The 20737-nt window shown below is 34.5% G+C and overlaps 1 protein-coding gene across 2 annotated transcripts in view; it reads right to left on the bottom strand.

The window, feature by feature from the left end:
- STAG1 (STAG1 cohesin complex component) overlaps positions 1-20737 on the bottom strand; it is a 459794-nt gene that overhangs the window by 18409 nt on the left and 420648 nt on the right. For both annotated transcript variants that reach the window (XM_007457539.1, XM_007457540.1), the window contains exons 23-26: positions 7293-7385; positions 5106-5280; positions 3249-3388; positions 34-135 (exon numbers count right to left, since the gene is read on the bottom strand). In XM_007457539.1, the coding sequence (XP_007457601.1) occupies positions 34-135; positions 3249-3388; positions 5106-5280; positions 7293-7385 (510 nt within the window). The remainder of the gene's footprint in view (positions 1-33; positions 136-3248; positions 3389-5105; positions 5281-7292; positions 7386-20737) is intronic.

Raw genomic sequence — 20737 nt, 5'->3', positions numbered from 1 at the left:
TACTCTTCATGTCTTTCCCTTCAAATTTCTTACCTGCTGTAAACTGAGAATGAGGGTCTTGGCACACTGAATTTTATCAATCTGCCTGGTTTTACTCAGTGTTTCCTTAATAATATCACCATAGTCATTGTAATACTGTGAGAAAAAGAAAAAAACATAGCTTTAAAACTGTTGATATTTAATGAGACAAAGAATAGACTGATGAAAGAAATGGAAAGGTGAGTACAGAGGTGTTTAATTTTTCATCTTAAAAACCTAATGAGAGTTAAAATATATTGTCTAAAGTTAAAGGAATACACATTTGATATTTAAAATTATGAAATAACTAATAATAATAAAACTAAAAAATGGGTAATTCCAAGAGGAGAAGAAGTGATATAGGTGAGCAAAATTCCTCATTCTTTACAACATGGATTCAATAGATTTAAAAGGTGACAAATCAAGAAACAGAACTCTGACAGAAACATCTTAAAGAGCTAAAATCAAAACAGTTAAAATTGCTTGCTTACTTCTGGGGAGTAGGCCTAAATAAGGGGAAGGGCAGATTACAGTAACAGATTTAAGTTTTCACTGAATACTTTTATGCACTCATTATCCCCCATAACACGTCTATATTTTACCATTATAAAAAATAGAAACACTGATTTCTTCCACAATGATTAAGAAAAATTCAACTAATTTCTCTATAATTCAATTTTTGGACACAGGATTTAAAGAGTTTTCCTTGTCAGTAAATAATTAGGAAAAACTTTGAGACCATTAAATCTGGATGTTACTTCCAAGCTAGAGCATAAAACCTATAACCTATGTAAAGAAGTGAGTATATTAGCTTGACAACTGGATTTTTATAATCTTCAAGAAGATGGGTATACTTCCATGATGTGAAGTGCAAAAAAAAAGGAAAGCAAAAAAAAGGGGAAATGTCTCAGAAGAATCATCCTTTCAGTGCAATTAAAAATTACCTCAATGCAGATAAAAAGAGAAAGATATATGAGAACACTAAAGTGGTTCGACAGGTAGATCAACAATAAATTCATATTTTTAATGATCACATAGAGAAATGAGGCAAAAAGCCAAATGGACAAGGATGTACAATAAAGAATAGCAAACAACTATTAAAATATTCACAAAAAGATTAAAGCCTAGAAAGAACAGAGGAGTGTAAAAATTGCTAAGGATGATAAAGCTTATTTCTTGAAACCAAGACAGTATTGCTAAGGGATGACAAGGAAAACCATATTAAGCTCATATTCATCTAACCAAACCCCGTTTCGACATTACTTTTGGAAGCCTTGTCTGGTTGCTCACTTAAGTCTCTATTTGTGCTTGCTTTGTAATTTATACATCTATCTCTACAGTAATCATGATGAGGCTTTATGGTTTAGTGGAAAGAGCTAAGCTTTGAAGCTAGGCAAACCTAAAATCGAATGCCAGTTTTTGCTACTTTAATAGTTGTGTGGGGACTTCCCTGGTGGTCCAGTGGTTAAAACTGGTCTTGCAATGCAAGGGACACCAGTTCGATCCCTGGTCAGGGAACTAAGATCCCACATGCCGCGGGACAACTAAGCCCGCGCACTGCAACTACTGAGCCCATGCACCACAAGTAGAGAGTCTGAGTGCCGCAACTGCAGAGCCCATGCGCTCTGGAGCCCTTGCGCTGCAACCACTGAGCCAGTGCACTCTGGAGCCTGCGTGCCACAACTAGAGAGAAGCCCACGCACTGCAGTGAAGAACCCACGTGCTGCAACGAAAGATCCTGCATGCTGCAACTAAGACCCGACGCAGTCTGTAAGTAAGTAAATAAATAAATAATAAAAAAAAGTTGTGTGGATCTTCGAAAGTTATTTAACCTCTCTGAGCCTTAATTCCCTTATCTGTAAATGATGATATTATTTCCTAACTCACAGTTACTGTAATCAACAAAGATAATGTAAAAGCTTTAGAACAGTGTCTCAAATATAAATGGCATAGAACACAGGCAGCTATTCATTATTAGCATGTTATATTATGTTTACATTTCAGTTTCTCTGTTAATCTGTAACCTCCTTAGTGCAGAAATCATGTCTTATTTAAATCCCTGGCTACTAACACAGTGCTCATCACACTGCAGTTGTTTAGCAAAAATATGATGACTTAGTTAATATGTCATAACTAGAATTGGACATAAACATGTGAATCAATGGAATACACAATATTCTGAACATGGGCAAAATAAAATGCTGTCTCTGACATAAGAACAAGGCCAAAATACATAAACTGAGAAGTATGCCTGTTAGGCTATATCAAAGATTTTTGGGCACTGCTTTTATTGTGGTTCAGAAACAAAATGTAGCTTCTGGAAAGGAGAGCAGCCAGGAAGGCAACTACCTATCAAAATCCTGTCATATAAAGAATGGTATAAAACCTTTCGACATCTCTTTACCTCCCTCAGGAAAAAAATCCCAAGTTCTCACACAGCATGTAAGGTCTACCCTGTCAGTTTCTTTAAATCTTACCTCTGGCTCCATTCTCATAAGCAATCTATGCTGCTATATCAAATTACTTGCATTTTCCCCAAATAATTCATTTCCTTTGCTTTGTACACGAAGTCCAATCTGCCTAAAAGTCCTCCCACTGCTTTTTTGCTTGACTGGCTAATTTATGCTTATCGTCTCACACTTAGTTCAGAAGGCACTTCTAAGCAGTTTTCATTAACCCTCATATTTCTTAAGAGTGGGGTATCTGTTTTATATATTTCCAGGAACCCCTATACGTACCTCTGTTATACTGTATAAATGCAATTGTCTAATTACTTGACTATTTCCAGCTTTAGACCACTTTGGAGCAGGAATTTAAAAATCTTTGTAACTTGAGTGCCTGGCAACACAGTAGTAGGCATACTTATAAATATATCTGAAGAGATTTCATAGGGAAGAGAGTTAGCTTTCTTCCATAAGAGTCCATGGCCTCATGCAAATAAAAAGGCATTCTTTCATATAAATGTAAGCAACTCCTACTTTATGGAACCGATATAATAATATAGAATGATAAAAAGCTCATATATAAAAGAGAGGAATTTTAAATATGTCAGAAAATCATCAATAATATTTAGGTAAGAGGTGTCAATTTTAGCTTATTCATCATTCTTTCATTTTTAATTGCAAATTTCTCTGCCACTAAAGTGGAAGGAGAAAAATAAGAATATGAAACTACTATCTTAATAAATAAATATCTTTTTACCCGTTTAAAAAAAGACTGTAAAACTATACCTTCATGTAGTGTTTAAAGATGTCTGCAGCTGCGTGCATGTCAACAATATCGTAGATGATAAGTTTGCTGAAGGCAGCAAGTAGATTCCTTCTCTTATGTAAGGCCTCAATTTTATTAGCTTCATCTTCTTCATCACCCTCTAACCACAGAAAATAAATTACTTATGAACTTTGGCCCTTTATCCAAGGTAAAACAATGTAGACAATCTGCATAATAAAAAACCAGCTTATAACTTTACAAATAGGTACAATTCAGTTTTAGATGGGATAAAAACTGTTGTTATACTGATTATTTTAGGGTGCTATATGTAGTTAAACATTTATTAAACACTTAGTAGGCACTAAGGTTTCTGTCTTCTAGGAGACTGTCATAGCAAAGATTGAGTAAGGTAAACAAACCATATAGATTTTTTTTCTGATACTTTTGTCATAATAATACTGTTGTTCTGTTTACCTTTAAAATGCTGTCTTCTCTTATCTGAATATTCCTTATGTGCTAATGTATTTCTACAGAGAAGAAATTTCTAGAAAGTTTTAAGACACAGGGAAGAAGTTTTCTTTTAGAAAAATATATGGGGAGTAATGGAAATTATATGGAGGAGTTAGTTTTCAGTTCTTGTCCTAAACATGGTTACACTGTAAGCTGAGAAAGTATATTTTGCAAACTATGTTAATGTACATATGCATTTTTTTAAACAAAACCTTACCAAATGCTTTCAAACAAGTAGTCTTTATTCCTCAATTTTTAGATTCTCAGGCCCTATTGGCTTATCTATGTCTAATCCCAAGAAAAATTTCTCCACAAGGCCATAGACAATAAAAGTTAACACATTTGTTTCAGGCTCTGTACTGACCCTCTCATGTTTTGGCGTGCCCTTATTTAGGGACCGTGTTCTTCCTTCCCTTCTTTGCGTGTATATATTCATAAAAAAACTTACTCTCAACTTCTCTCTTCCCTTTCTATGAACTGGTCCTGCTGTGAAGCATCAATGCTTTGAGAAGTTGGAAATCTTTTTGCTTAAGATGAGTAGAAGGTAAATTTTATCTCCTGAGATTAATATGAGCTCAAAATAAAGATCCTTTGTTCACAGCCCAGTATTTTCTAAAATGTTCTATTAAATAAAGAGCATTCTAATAGCACCAGGTAGATCTGTGGATCCGATATGCCACAGATCTTAGAGGTTATCTATTTCACAAATAACCTATATAATATTTATTTATAATTATTTATATTCAGTCTAATTTTACTAAGTTTTCATTCTGCAGGCTCAGCACAATTTTGACTGGTGAGGTTTGATAACATTCTTTTAGCACTTAGTATCTTAAAGTCACATTTTGTTAATTTAAATAATATATGATCACTACTCAGAAGCAGAAAGGAACTCAGATGTTTTCCTTTAGAAAAATTGTGAACCTGGAAGCAGTTCAATTAGGAAAAAAAGCATCTATCCTAAATATACATTTTACACATATGGGAAATGACAAATGTACACAATTATTCATTATAGGATAGATTATAATAGAAGAAGATTGGAAACTAGCCAAGTATCAATATGAGATGAATAATATAAATTATGCTATATTTAAATAATAAAATACTATGGAGCTATTAGAATAAGGAAGCTCTCTATGTAGTGATGGGGAAAGATCTTTAAGGTACTATGTTAAAGTTAAAGCAGGGACACCTCACTGTGTATATTTTTATTCTTGTTGGTTTCTTAACTACATGAATGTATTAACTTTTTTTTTAAAGAGAGAAATTGTAGTATTTTTTAGGAATGAATTTGAAATTTTTTCTCATATCTTTTGGGGTTGGTAAAACAAGATCAATATTGACAAAATGATAGCTACAAATACCCATGCTCTGGTTCTCCTCATCTTGGTCAATGAAAACATGATCCATCACAAAACTGAGGAGTTCAGACTGAAGTCCAGTATCTGGATTAAACACCAAAGGCTGAAGGCCCTCCCTTCCACCTGTCATTAATTGGTGGCTGAAAATCATCAATAGATCACAGAGTAACATGAAAGCCTGGAATGCAAAGGAAGTTCATCAGTAAAATATTGTACAAATATAGCTGTAACTACAAATCAATGTTAATGAAAATATACTAAATTAAATACAGCTCAATAACAGTACCAGAATAGAAATTCTGAGTATTCAAATTGCAGCTACTTAATTTTAATTTCCAAATTGAATAAAATTATTTTGTCTCATTACATACTAGTCATACTTAAGACTCTCCACCCCCCCTAAATATAACCTGTTTCTTTTACTTGGCTGTATTAACTCAAAACAGTTGATTAAGAGATTTTTGACTTGAAATTATAAAAAATGAGTTAAACTCAACTCTGGAAATACAAAATTGATATAATAAATTAATGACAGATGTTACAAATAAATCTTATACTGCATAATCAAATAATAAGCATAAATCTTAAGACAAACTGTATAATTCAACAAATTACAATGTAGTACTTTTAAATGTGTAAGCTCCTATTTTGGATTCTTCTTTAAAAAATCTATTGTAAAACAAAATTTTTAACAGTAGGTTAAAATTGAATTCAAGGTCATTCACATAAAAACCAGTGTCTGAAAGCTTCCCAACAAATGTAATCACATAAAGAAACTTTCAGTATATTTCCCCATAGAGAAAGTATCATAGTTATGTTGCCAAATTTATCCTATTTAATGGATGGTTCAAAATAAACTTGTATCATCAGTTTATTGAAACTGAAAGATTTTGTTATGGAATAACTGAGGGCTCTGATATCTCAAAACAATCCACTCACCCCCTTCTAAAAATTGACTTCTATGGGAAAACATAATTTTGGAATGTATCTGGAGATGGCTGTATACTTGGCTGTTTACCTCCAGCAAGACTCATGGCAGTTCATGCTCTAAGTACACAACAATGAAATACATTATTTGAGTCACTTGAAAACAGGAGAACATGAAAGGAATCCAGGAAAAAATATATTTTTAACTGAGGCCATACTTTTGCATGTCACCAAACAGTGAGGATGCAGAAACACTGAATTTTTGGCTTAAATGTCCTGAGCTAGGTACTTTTTAGACAGCACCGGTTGAGTTCAGAAGGTTTAGAGAATAAGGTTTAGGAAAGACCATTTCTGTTCCCATTTACGTTAGATGCTGATAACTCAATAAAGAAGAGACCTGGATAACCTATTTGTAAGAAGAGATAGCAAAGGGTAAGTACTGCTGTACTCTTTTTAGATATAGACTCATTTTCTAGCCCAACATCATAATAAAAAACGATATGGAAAAGGTACATCTGTTTTATATAAAAGTATTTCCTAATAGAACAGTATAATTAAATAGATTACAAAATCACTTTGTGAAAATGGTATTGCCTTGGGCTCCACTTTGACCCGCTTTGGTCTACGACCTTTCCCAAGGGGTGAGGAGTCTGTTAGACCAATGGGATATGCCCACCTGCACCTCTACTTTACATCACTGCCCAGGTACAGGGATTCAGGAATTCCTTGCCCTCACAGACCTGATTCTGCTACCAGGGGGTGCACAGGCATCTTTCCTAGACACACTGTATCCCCAGTGTGTACTCCTAGGCCCCAGGGTAATCAAGGAGCAGCTGTTTGAAGAAGTGATGTTGATAGTTTGGATACGTGGGCTGAATTGTTCATATGCATGTGTGAGGAGTTCTACCTGGTGTGGGAAAGAGCTGAAGGTGAGAAGAGAAGGTAGACCCTATGCCAGCTCCCCAACCCTCCAAGTTCTGGTAAGGAATCAAAAATTCTAAATCTGAACCTGGCCTTCCAGGCCATTATGACAGTATACTTGTCAAGGTAAAAAGACATGTAACAGGTTAGCTTACTTTATAACTTAAATATTCAGACATCTATATTCTTGTCCCAGGTGCCATAAATGTTAGGGATAAACCTGCATGCTAAGAACTGTCATAAAAAATTACATCTTCTTAAAAAAATTTACATCTTTTTACTGTTCTTCAGTAACTCATTTGAGTTATTTTTATTGAGAGCTCTTAACTGACAATTTCTTACCTGTTCCTTCACTGGAGTATTAACATTAGATAGGCACTGTTGGCAAACAGCCAAAAAGGATTTCACTGTTTTCCTCAATACCAACAAATCCTCCTGTAAGACACATTCAAATTTACAAGCATGAATTACAATATCCTAGAAAACTGATCCAGAAGAAATAATAAATGGAAAATAGCCAAACGAGTTTATTGTTAAGGAAATTCATAAAACCAAATATATTGTTGGGAACCAAATCATGTAGTTATTTCCTAGTTATCTTAATGGAAGGGTCAGCGAAACGGATAATCCTGAATACTCAGTTCTATTTAGCTTTGGAATGCTCAGTATGATTTCCTCCAACATATTTTCCTTTATCAATATGGTTTACTCAGGCTGATATTAAAATTTTTAGTCATTCCTATAGCAAATACTAGCTGGTAGTGAAGTGAGAGAGTGCAGCAGCATACTGAAAAAAATCAATTAAGCAATAAACATGTACTCCCATATTCTCAGGACTCTGCAAAATGTCAAGGGGAAAAGATAACTTTAAGATAGTGTCCATGTTCTCAAAGAGTTAACATCTTAGCAGGGAGTTAGACCAATTAGAGAGTAATTAAGTGTTTAATTTTTTGGTGTTAACTCTAACTGTAGCAGAAAGAGCTGAGTTGGAGGCAGGTTCATAGAAAGATGGCCTTTAATCTAATATTGGATGGGTGAATAGGATTTAATCAGATGGCTATATAATATTCAAAATGAAACATCTGAAAAGTATAAAAGGAAATTTAAATTTATCAAGTACCTATAATGTGCCAGGCACTGGTATGAGGGCTGTTACATAATTTCATATTTATATTGATTAGAAGAAGTAGTTATTATTAGCAAGTGTTTGAAACCAGGACTGTCTGATATTAATATTTAAAATAGTAATGAAGAGTAATTAAATGAACATAGGCTGATGTAGAAATCACTTTTAAAAAGTACTCTGTGAAACTAAAATTCTTTAAACTACTCTATTTTGTACAGATGAGCGTACTTATTCCTTTTTGGGATCTTCACATCCCAAATAATGATACTTTAAAAATTATACATATTTCCTTTTGCTAAAATGAGTGCAATATTCAGAAGAAGGAATAAGATCATCTTGTGCAGAGTAATAGAAAGGACACTGCCTCCAGGACCTTTAATGTTCCTGCAGATGAACATCCAACAACCAAACCTCAACATTCCTTGACCTTTAATTTCAAAGACTCACAAAGCAGTAGGGGAAATAGACAAGAGAACACGCAACTGCAACAGAATGTAAGGAGTGCTATGTTGGAAAGCCTAACCCAGAGTCAAAAGTAGTCACAGAAGGGTTCCCAAAGAAGACTACATGTAAGCTGAGTTCTGAACAACTGAAAATTATCTACCTATATGGAAAGGTGTTCCAGAGGGCACAGAATGTTCAAAAGCCCAGAGGTGCTTTTGAGAGACTGCTAATTTACTGCAGTTGAGGCACAAACAGGGAGAAGAGTGGTGAGAGAAAACTGAAGAGAAAAAGAGGACCCATTTTCCATTTAAATGGAAAGTACTTAAAATGCCATGCTAAGTTATTTGGCTATTATCCTGTCGGCAATAAAGGAACTAATGAATAGGATTTTTATCATGAAGTTGCTAATAATGTATGTTAAAGAATCATATTCTAAGCAGAAGGGAGAATGATATAAAATAGGGAAGCTAGTTAACAGTAAATACAATCTTCTGTTGAGGGCTTATTATGTGCCAAATACTGTGTTCTAAGGGGAATAAATTTAAGTCTCACAACCACTCTATGAAGTAAGTGGTTAATACGCCTATTTTACAGATGAGAAACTGAAGTTCAGAGCACATATAGATTCTAAGCGATAGAGTAAGGATCCATACCTAGGGTTATCTGACTCTAAAGCCCATGCTTCTAATCATTATTCTACAGTTCATCACATATTAACAAAAGCCATGGGAATAATCTAAAATGAGGGCCTGAAAATGAAATGTTGGCAGAAAAGATGTAAATAGATTGAAGAGAAATTAAAGCAGCAGGATTGATAGAATTTAGGAACTAATCAGAACAGGGGATGTTGATGTTACGCCTAAATTTCTAGCTTACGGTATAAGGCACCAAGATAGTTAACACAGGAACAAATGCTAAGGTAACAAGTTGGGCTTTAGAGATGATGATCTGCGATCCCTGAAAGATATGCTACTAGAAACGTCTAGTAGGCAGTTGGATGAATTCAAAGTCCACAGTAAAGAATCTGAGCAAGAGTAGAGACTTGGGAGTCCTCTGTATTTAGCAGGCAGCAGAAGCAATGGAATTAGATGAGACTGTTAAAGGAGAATATGTAAATAAAGAGGGCTGACAAAAGTATCCTGGGGAACACCGATATTTAACAGATGGATGAGAAAGAAGAACATATGAAGAAATCTAAGAAATGGTCTGAGAACTAAGAACAAAACCAGAACATGGCATCCCAGAGGTAAGGAAAGAAAACATTTAAAAATGAATGGAAGGACTTCCCTGGTGGTGCAGTGGTTAAGAATCCACCTGCCAATGCAGGGGACATGGGTTCGAGCCCTGGTCTGGGAAGATCCCACATGCCGCGGAGCAACTAAGCCTGTGAGCCACCACTACTGAAGCCTGCGTGCCTAGAGCCCATGCTCTGCAGCAAGAGAAGCCACCGCAATGAGAAGCATGCGCACTGCAACGAAGAGTAGCCCCCACTCGCCACAACTAGAGAAAGCCTGTGTGCAGCAATGAAGACCCAACACAGCCAAAAAAAAAAAAAAGAAAAAAGAAAAAAGAAAAAAGAATGGAATAGTTTAACGATGACAAATGTTACCAAAAGACAAGATAAGGATTAGAAAGTATTGCAAGGATAAAGCAACTCAAGGTTGTGAGTAACCTTGGGTCGGACAGTCTCAAAGTAATTAAAAGGGCTAAAGTCAAACTGCAATGGGTAGAAAGGAGATAAGAAAGAAGGCAACTCTTTCAAAAAAGTTTGACTGTAAAAACTAAAAACAGAACTACCATATGACCCAGCAACCCCACTACTGGGCATATACCCTGAGAAAACCATAATTCAAAAAGAGACATGTACCACAATGTTCATTGCAGCACTCTTTACAATAGCCAGGACATGGAACCAACCTGTATGTCCACTGACAGATGAATGGATAAAGAAGATGTGGCACGTATATACAATGGAATATTACTCAGCCATAAAAAGAAACGAAATTGAGCTATTTGTAGTGAGGTGGATGGACCTAGAGTCTGTCATACAGAGGGAAGTAAGTCAGAAAAAGAAAAACAAATACTGTATGTGAACACATATATATGGAATCTAAAAAAAAATTTAAAAAATGGTACTGATGAACCTAGTTGCAGGGCAGGAATAAAGATGTAGACATAGAGAATGGACTTGAGGACACAGGGTGGGAGGGAGAAGCTGGGGCGAAGTGAGAGTAGCATCGACATAAATACACTACCGAATGTAAAATAATTAGCTAGTGGGAAACAGCAGCATAGCACAGGGAGATCAGCTCAGTGCTTTGTGATGACCTAGAGGGGTGGGATAGGGAGGGTAGGAGGGAGACGCAAGAGGGAGGAGATATGGGGATATATGTATGCATATGGCTGATTCATTTTGGTGTACAACAGAAACTAACACAGTATTGTGAAGCAATTATACTCCAATAAAGATCTATTAAAAACAACAACAACAAAAACCAAAAACAATAAAGAGTGAGAAAAATAGGACAGCTGCTAGAGGTCTTTTGGCATCTTTGTTGACCTTTTCAACATAAAAGATTTGAGAATATTTGTTGAATAAATAACTGAAAGAAAAACAAAATGCAGGCCATGCTACTAACTAGCTATGGGACCTTAGAGAAATTATCTTATATCCCAGAATTACAGATTTTAAAAATCTATAAACAAGAGGGTCGAACTATGTATTCTCTGAGGTTCTATTGCATTCTGTGATTCCGCTAAATTAATTTAGGCACTCAAACGAGAACATACAGGTGCTAACTGGTAAACCTAGTATGCAAAAGATCAATGTTCAGTTCCTGCTAGTACCTAGAATAGTGCTTGGCACATGGGCAGATGTTTAGTAAATATTTGCTGAATGAAATCCAAGTACACATAATACAGATGATACCACAATCCTAGGGAGAAATATGTAATGTGTTCATTTTATCACAAAATAAATAATTAAAAAATGATGCTAGGAGGTGTTAATGCTCCTTTATTCCCTTAAATTTCATGGTTAGTGTGCAGTTTGAAGCAGTCTAGGGAATCAGCTATATTTGGAGTTGGAGGCAAAAGATTCCTTTAAAGGTCAATCATAAAGCAAATGTGTCTTATGTAAAATGATTACGTGCCAATTCATCTGAGGAGTTGTAAATTTAACATCACAACTAAGTAAGCAACCTACTGACTGTAGCATTTTAAGAAGAAAGTGGAAATGGGAAGTAACCAAGGAAATACTGAGAGAAGCTAAAGGCCTTCTTTAGCAATAAGTTTAGCATAGATTTGGATGCAACCTAAATATTGAATGCTCAAGAAAGTTAACTTAATTTTAATCAGTTATAATTCATTGAGAGAAATATAAGTACCAATCAATAGGTTTAGGTAAATAGGCACAGATACTGTCTATTTAACAGAGCTAGCTAATCTCATACAGTAGATTCCTTTGAACAGCTGGGAATGGAATTTAGGGTTTTTTGGATTTCAGAACACAATTTTCCTACAAACTTCATTATGCTGGCATCTTACACTACATAAAGTTAACGTTTACTTGGCACTTAACTGTGTACCAGGCACTAATCTAAGCTTTTGACATATTAACTCAACTAATCCTCTCAACTGTGATGGGTATTGCTATTATCACTCCCATTCTACATATGAAGAAACGGGCACAGAAATGTTAAATGTAGGCCCAAAGACACAGTTAGTAAGTGGAGTAGTAAATTAACCAGAGCAGTCTGCTTCCAGAGTCTGTGCTCTTAATCATTTTGCTATAATGACTCTTTTTATAATGCAGGAAAATTAACATATTGAAAAAAACAGGCAGCATTATGGAGGTAAGAAATTTGAAACTCCAGTCAGTCAAATACATTTATATATAAACAAAAATGCCAGTCAACCCAAAAGACGCTGAAAAAGAACAACCCAAGAACAAGGTGTGCTAATTATCTAGACTGCAATTTTAAGCAACTAGACTGTTGCTTAAATGTTCCTTTCAAATGTGTTTTCCTAGATGAAACCAATAATATTTTCTCTTATTTTCAGAAAGCAGCTTGGCATTAAGAGCACTTTTTCCTAAAGTAGCTATGGAAAGGAATTCAAATGGGTCAGGTGAGAAGATTACACTGAAATTTAAATTATAACATCTTGGCTATATTCTTTTGTATGCCTTTTGCAAGTTGCTTCACTAGCCTGGCTAAAATTTTTTTTGCTTCCCCATAGATTTAGTGAAACCAAGAATTAGACGACTGAAACCCAGTACGCTCTAATGTGAAAGGGCTAAAATAGTTTCAGTTTTTCAGTGATCTACTGACAAAAATAAGAGAAATATCTCTTAGTGAGTTAAGATGATGTTTTAAAAATACACCCCGACCAGAAAAATCTCAACAATGAAGACTCCCAAATAAGGCTGGCACAATTAAGATGGTGAATTTACCATATAAGCTATATTAGAAGTTTTCTCAAAGGTACAAAGGCTCAAAATACCCTAATATCTTGGGAAGAAAAAAAAAGATCTTAAATGTAGATTGCCCCTTAAGAGCTAAGTACTCCATATGATTATACTCAGTGAGGAAAGATAAGGATTTAATTCCAAAACACACAGAACATGCAGATTTTAAATGGGTGATTTCTTTTCATTTTGTATCACAATTTTATGTGTCTAGAGGAAAACTAAATTTAGCTGTCCTTTTATCCACAACTATGAAATACCATTAAGATAATCATAGCCAGAAACTGAAGCCTTGGAAAAACCAGCAGTAAACACATAAAACTAGTTCAACATTATCTGACAAATACACATTTTTAGAATGGGCAGAAATAAAACAGGATAAAGGTGTGAAATAAGGACCTAGATCACGCCAAAGATCTTAGATTATGAAAATAAAGCCTGTTAAGAATTTAGTGATCAGTTTTCATGATAAAAATGGGGCACAAAACTAAACTAGTTACAGGGGCTTCCCTGGTGGCGCAGTGGTTGAGAATCTGCCTGCCAATGCAGACGACACGGGTTCGAGCCCTGGTCTGGGAAAATCCCACATGCCATGGAGCAACTGGGCCCGTGAGCCACAATTACTGAGCCTGCGCGTCTGGAGCCTGTGCTCCGCAGCAACAGAGGCCGCGATAGTGAGAGGCCTGCGCACCGCGATGAAGAGTGACCCCCACTTGCCACAACTAGAGAAAGCCCATGCACAGAAATGAAGACCCAACACAGCCATAAATAAATAAATAAATACATTGTGTATTAAAAAAAAAAAAAAAAAAAAAAAACAAAACTAAACTAGTTACAAACAAGACCAAGGGGTTACCTTACTAGGCCAGGGACTGGCAAACTTTTTGTGTAAAGGGTCAGATAGTAAATATTTTAGGCTTTGTGGGTCATAATGTCTCTGTTCGAACTACTTAACTCTGCCACTGCAGCAAGAAAGCAGCCCTAGTCAGTACATAAATGAATGAGCATTACGTGTTCCATTAGAACTTTATTTATAAAAACAGGTGTCTGGCCAGATTTGGCCCATGGGCTATATAGTCTGTCCAGTCTGTATTGGGCTATAAAGCTCTTTGGAGGTATAAACTGTGTTATGCTTATCTGTACTTAGCATCATTACTAACATATAACGAGGCTCATTTAATTATTTTTCAGCTCAACTAAGTCATTCTATCATAGTAAATATGATAGAAACACATGTAACTAAATTCATTCACTTGGGATGCATCGGTGTCACCACTGTGGTAGGGTAAACCCTATGGAATATCTTTGAAATTGCTTTCTTATATGAATAACTGCTACTAGCTTCTCTTTTGAGGCTAAGGAGTGAGTGTGCCACTCTTGTTAATACACAGTAAAACAACTACTGGATTTTTAAACCCCAAATGTAATACCTAGTTTTCAATGTTGTTGCTGTTCTTGGCGATCTGAATCCCCACCTGCTTGACTCCTGCCATTGCCTCAAAGGCTAATCCACTTATGATCCAGGAACCCTTAAGCTGCCTACTGTAGTTCCAAAACATCTTCTGATTTCTCTTTTCTGTGGTGTACAAAGATGAAGAAGCTAAAGGAGGAGTCAGAGGAACAGGGGAAAAGTAGTGACTGTTAGGACCAAAGCGAGAGATTTGAATTCCCAGATTTTCAAAATACAGATGGAGGATAAAATCTACCATGCTATATTCCAAACCTACAGTAGATACTGAGCATGTTTACATGCTCCCGTAACCTTATATAATAGTTCATTTAGTATTAATTTTTGGTTTTGGCAGGGGAGAAGATTAGGAAAGCACAGACTAGGACTGCAATTTAATGCCATCAAAACAACAATTATTGTTGACTGAAACATTTCTTTTAATCTTCCCAACAACCCTATTCCTAATATCACATATTAGGAAACTGAAGTTCAAATGTGAAGTAACTTGCATACCTTTGTCATAGGTGGTAAGAAATGGAGTCAAAATTCAAACTTGGATTTAACTCCAAAGACCATGCTCCAACACAAAAAATGCTGGAAATATATCCTGTTTATAAACTGGGAGCTTCTTATATATATAAATTAGGTGAGCAACAATAAGTCGTTTAAACAAATACCTAGTAATTACGGAATGACCACTGGAAAAAAAAATTTTCAAAATTAAAAACCTACTGTGGAAAGGAAAAGGCATTACTTTATCAGGGAATATTAAATAGGTTAAAACACTTATTTCCTTTTACTCAAATAAAAGGCCTGTCAGGAAAGTAAACTTTTATCATTAATTTTGGTGGAGAAAGATCTCCAATCTCTGTACTGAAAAGTGGGAAGTGTTAATGTTTCATTTAAATATTCTTAATGTTGCTTTAGGCCTCAACTCAGTTAAAACACATTTTTACATTATAATAATTGCTATTTAGAAAATATCGTCTCAGTCCTGGCTCATTACTTAGATTCTGAGGTATTAAATATCTTAGGAGTTAAGAATATTTATAAAGTGGTACTTTAAAGACCACCGTCCCTGTGTAAGTAAAAACAGCATCCAACTGGACAGGTTAGGGAAGCTGAGGAAGCCATATGCTGTCCTTCAAAGGGTGGGAAGGTATTCCTTACCAGATAGAAAGCTCCAAAAGTAGAGGCCCAGGAATAGGGTTGCAAACACAGCATAGAATTCTTAATAGAATGTTGGAATCGTGACTTGTAAGTTCTCTTTTAAGTTGAACATACTTACTTCTGACTTCCACAGGTTTTTAGAATGTTAAGAGTTGGATAAAACTTTGGACAAGTTCAGAGTTCAGTATAAACAGCCATCTACTTATGTATTCCAGATTTTAAAAAAAGAACATTCTGAGAGCTGAATAAGAAATGAATATAAAACAGGTCCTGGATCTTTCTCTCCTAACTTTCCTAGACCAGTCAATCAGGCACTTGAGATAGGATATATTAATAGAAACAAAGCTATCAAAGAATGACTCTGAAGTCATGGACCAATCAAAAAGAAATGCTTAAAATTAACTCGATAGTTAGTGAGGATAGTCTTCTCAAGAAATAAAAGGTAGGGGGAAAAGATCTAGAAAAGAATGAAGTAAAATGGTTATAAAATAAACTACTAAAAATTCATTCCTAGAGGGATAGCTATTATTTCCAACTCTTGGCCCCATTCCCTTCCCCTTCAAAGCAGTTAACTCTGCAGATGGAGAGGTACTATCTATGTTTTGTTACTATAGGAATTTGGGGGAAGGACCTGAGTGAGCTATCTCTTTTCTTATTCTTATTGCTATTCTAAAGGACTGGGAAGGGGAGAGGAAGAGGTCTAGAAAGCAGCCTGTAGATTTTTATACACAGCAAGGTTAAACATGTCTTTTCATGGGGCTTGGCCACCACCAGTCCCATGTTCACCCTAAACTTCTCCTTTCCCCAGTTTGTTTGGAGGTAAACAAGTTGAAATTTGCAGAGGAGAACCTTCAGTCAAGAGGGTAACGGAGGACCAAATTTCACAGTAAACATGCTATACTCCTCAATAATAATTTCACCTGTAGCTCTCTGGGAGATGTAGACTTTCTTTAATTTAAAGACTTAGGGATAAGGCCTGGGTCCAGAATGCAGGGATGTTTGCCCCAGGCCATTTCCACCACTGCTGTCTAGAATAGAAACATGCAGGGTAGGCAGAGAGCACTACAAATTTAGGACTACAGAGAGTAGGACAGCTCCTCCCAGGAGGAAAAAAAATTGAGGATAAATTCTAGATCCCCAGGCCAAAAAAGGCAATAGGGGCATTAGTTTAGCCCTAACTCTTATTTACCTGGCTCTTTAAATGTCTTTGTATATGTCCAGAAGGAGCTGAAGGAAGAAGGATGTTTTCTGCTACAGAGAAGAGAAACGGAAGGCTGCTTCTACAGGACCAGCACTAGGGGGCACCGGAGCAAAGTATACTGAGCATGACCTGTGAGACTGCCAAAGAGCTTCAACTCTGGAAATTAGGGGAACAGAGGAAATACCCATTGGTGAAACCCAGTGCACTTCCATTTCAAATAAAGATCTAATCCTGTTCTTGATACAGTCATCTCATATACTCAATTTATAGAATACTGTTTACTGTTGAGTTAAATTATAATTTGAATTTAAACTTCAAATATAACTACCATTCATAATTCCCTGAATGACAGTGTTCATGACAATAGGGAAGAAAAATAAATTTTAGAAAGTACTCTCTAAAGAGTAATTTAGCAATATGTATTAAGCCTTAAATGTATGTACAATCTTTGATCAAGCAATTCCATTTCTAAGAATATAAGATGTAACAATGCAAAACACAGAACAAGCTTTTGCACCAGAATGTCCACCACAAAATTAATTTTATTAGTTAAAATGTTTAAACAACCTAAATATCCAAGAGAGGAGAGTGGTAAAATAAATTATGGTATAGCTACACTAGGGACTACCATGCATACATTAAAAATATTATCTATAAACATTTACTAAATGAAGAAAATGTTATGTTAATTGAAGAGGAGACAAAATTATAAATACATCATGATCTCAGTAAGATTGAAAAATATGTAAGAAAAAGTACTAAAAGAAAATACACCAAAATATTAACAGTGGTTATCCACAGGTGGTAAGATTTGGAAATTTTATTTTATGTATATAGTCTTTACAATGAACACATACTCAAGTAAGAAAGCCCAAATTTAAGAAAACCATTCTACCTTATACTGTACACCAAAACCAAATAAGCATAATTTACTAATTAAAAATGCAAGTGACCTCTTCAGAGATTTAAATGAATTTCTATAAATGTAACAATGAGTAGAGAAAAACAGAGCAGTCAGGTGGGCCAGCTCCCTCACTAGATAAATGGCTCATTCTATATTAACATAATTATTCCACAACAAAAAACCAAAATTAATTCATGTAATAAGACTTTCAAGTTGTCTCTACAAAATCAATATTACAAATGTTAAATATATAGACCCCAAGGGTCTGCTGTATTACATTTAAATTTCAGGAAACAAATTAAAGGGAAAAAAAGGATAGAGAATTTCAGGTGCATCATTAGCAAAGTCTTCCATATACTTTAACTAAGCCACTGACATTACAAACTCAGCCATTTAAAATCACAGCAACTTCTCATTTAAATACCTTTAGGGATACAGAATGATGAAAGAAAACTGCCATGTGACATAATTTTTCGATACCCAACTAACTGATAACTGATATTGCTAGTTTGTGTTCAGTGAGGAGTCAACCAGTGTGTCCTTAGAAAATCTGTTTTTAAAAAAACACCACCAACAAAACTCTAAACGTAGTTGTATTAAAAGCTTCATAATACAAGATTTTAAAGAGTACTAACAGAAAGACACTAGGATTGAGATTCAAAAGACTTGTGCTGTAAGTCTGTGATTTTAGATGTCTCAATTTTTGTTAAGTATAATGTTCCTTATCTGTAAAATGGGATTATAACATCTACTTTATAGGATTATTAAGCAGATTTAATTAAATTAGAGCATTTTAAGCGATTAACAAAATGTAAAATATCAACAAGGTAAAAATAACAACGTCCCCTTTTAGGCCTTACCTAAAACAAACAGGTTTCATCAAGTTATTTCCAAATTCCTTTATAGCTCTAATATTACATTTACAAACAACAGAAGAATGCTGCTACACCAAATAAGATACAGATCATACTAAGCACTTTTCTAGTATTCATTCAGGTCCAACAACTCAATGAGTTATATGTGATAAACCAAAACCTATGATTAGAAGATGGAGAATCAAGAAGTTTTCGTAGTAGTAGTTTTTAAAAATTAATTTTTGTGATATTAATATTCACTTTAAATATCAACAACAAAAACAATCCCTCAAAAAGTATCAAAAGGTATAAAGGGAAAAGTAAATTTCTTTCTTTCGTATGCTTGCCCCCAGAGAATTTCTATTTCCCAGAGGTAAACACTGTGAAGATTCTTGTATATTTATCCAGACATCTTCAGTATAGCAGTTATTATTAACCTTAGCATAGACTGCAGAATTCTAGAGCTAGAAAGAACTGGCCCAATACAACTTTAAATTTCATAAAATGTAACCTGAGACACAGATAAGTGATTTTTCACTTGTTATTAATACCTGGAAAGCCCTTTACAACTGATAAAATGCTTTGATATAAATTATCTATTTTAAAATTATTTAAGTGACTTCCCTAAAGGTTACTTACACAAGTTAATGATGTGGCTGAGACTATACTTAGGAAGTTGATATCAAGTGGGATGTTAATAATATAGATTACATGTGTACAAAGCTGATGTATGTGGCTCTTACATTTTCAGAGATTTCCTATATCATATAGGGGATTAGAAAGTTTGGCAATTCCTGATCTTGTGATTATTATAAGTAAGAATCATTAAAATAATTATTTTAAAAAGAGGAATATTAGCAATGAAAGATTAATTTTTCAAGTTTGCATGTATCCTGAAGATTCATGTTTTTCAAGATTATCTCTTTGAGAAAACCACTTTTAAACTATAGATGCAACCGATACACGATTACTAAATATACTTCGGTTTACAAAAATTATCAACAACTTCAAAGTGACAAGAAACAACTTGAGAGACACCTAAGTAAGGAGAAGTTCACATGTGATATAAATGCACACAAAACTACAAATGGAAATCAACTGAACAATAAAGCACCTAAAAGATGCTATGGCATTCTTTCTGGAATGAAGAAAATCAGTGTTGCCTGCAAAATCTGCACTGCCACTGTGGCAATGACAACAACAAAATCTGTAGAATGATTAATGACAAAAAGGAAGTTATTTTTATTAGGAGAATGTATCAGATGAAAATTAAACAGAAAAGCAAGGAATCTCAAAATAATTCTGCTGTAACAGGATTAAAAAAATAGAAAATATTCAAAGAAGTAGGTCCAAGAATAGAGATTCTCACTCTAATTATGGAACATAGTTGTAAAAGGACAAAATTTAAATTAAATGGAGGAAATAACCACTAATTATGCTAAAGTTTTAGGCTAGTGTATATTCCAAATTTACTAAAATGTAGTTATCAACATTCAGTTAAAATACAAATAACTCAGATAACCAAAATGATGTCAGTGGAAAAAAACAATATAAAAGTCAACCAGGTGAAAAAAATCAGAATAAAAGTAATTGTGTATAATACATAAACTCTTGCTTTCAAATTTTAACTTACATATATTCAATCTCCTTTAATCTTACCATATAAAATAACATTTTAAAAAATATGAAAATGTAATATAGTTTTAAAGTGTTTTTTGTTTCCAATAAAAGGTTAACTTTGATTTTTGTTTTTCAAGACTGAAACTGTTAATAAAATAGAAAAAAAACCCCAATTACTTCCAAAGGCAAAGAAATCCTAAAATTATTCATAGGAAAGGACAAAAAGAAATTCTTTCTCCGAGAAAAGAACGCTCCATATCAAGCAGTTGTTTCTATATGGAAATGTATTATTTACATTCTTTACTGGTTGAATAGCTTGTGTTTTCTTAAGCTGAGGATATGTAAACATCATAGTATTTTTATTTGGTTCTTTATCAAGTGTTTGCTCTTTACTCATATATTCAAGACTCTTTGATTTCATAAAACAATTGAAACATATTTGTTTTATATTTAAGTCAGATAATTCCAATGTATAAAATACTTTTTTAGTCTGATTCTCTTCATGGTTTCTAATTTTCTTTTTAGTAGTGTTTTTTTTTTTTTTTTTACC

Source organism: Lipotes vexillifer, unplaced genomic scaffold (assembly GCF_000442215.2).
Source record: "Lipotes vexillifer unplaced genomic scaffold, Lipotes_vexillifer_v1.1 scaffold86, whole genome shotgun sequence".
NCBI classification, from domain to species: domain Eukaryota; kingdom Metazoa; phylum Chordata; class Mammalia; order Artiodactyla; family Lipotidae; genus Lipotes; species Lipotes vexillifer.
Note: the sequence above shows the minus strand (reverse complement) of the source record. Positions and strands in the feature narration are given on the sequence as shown.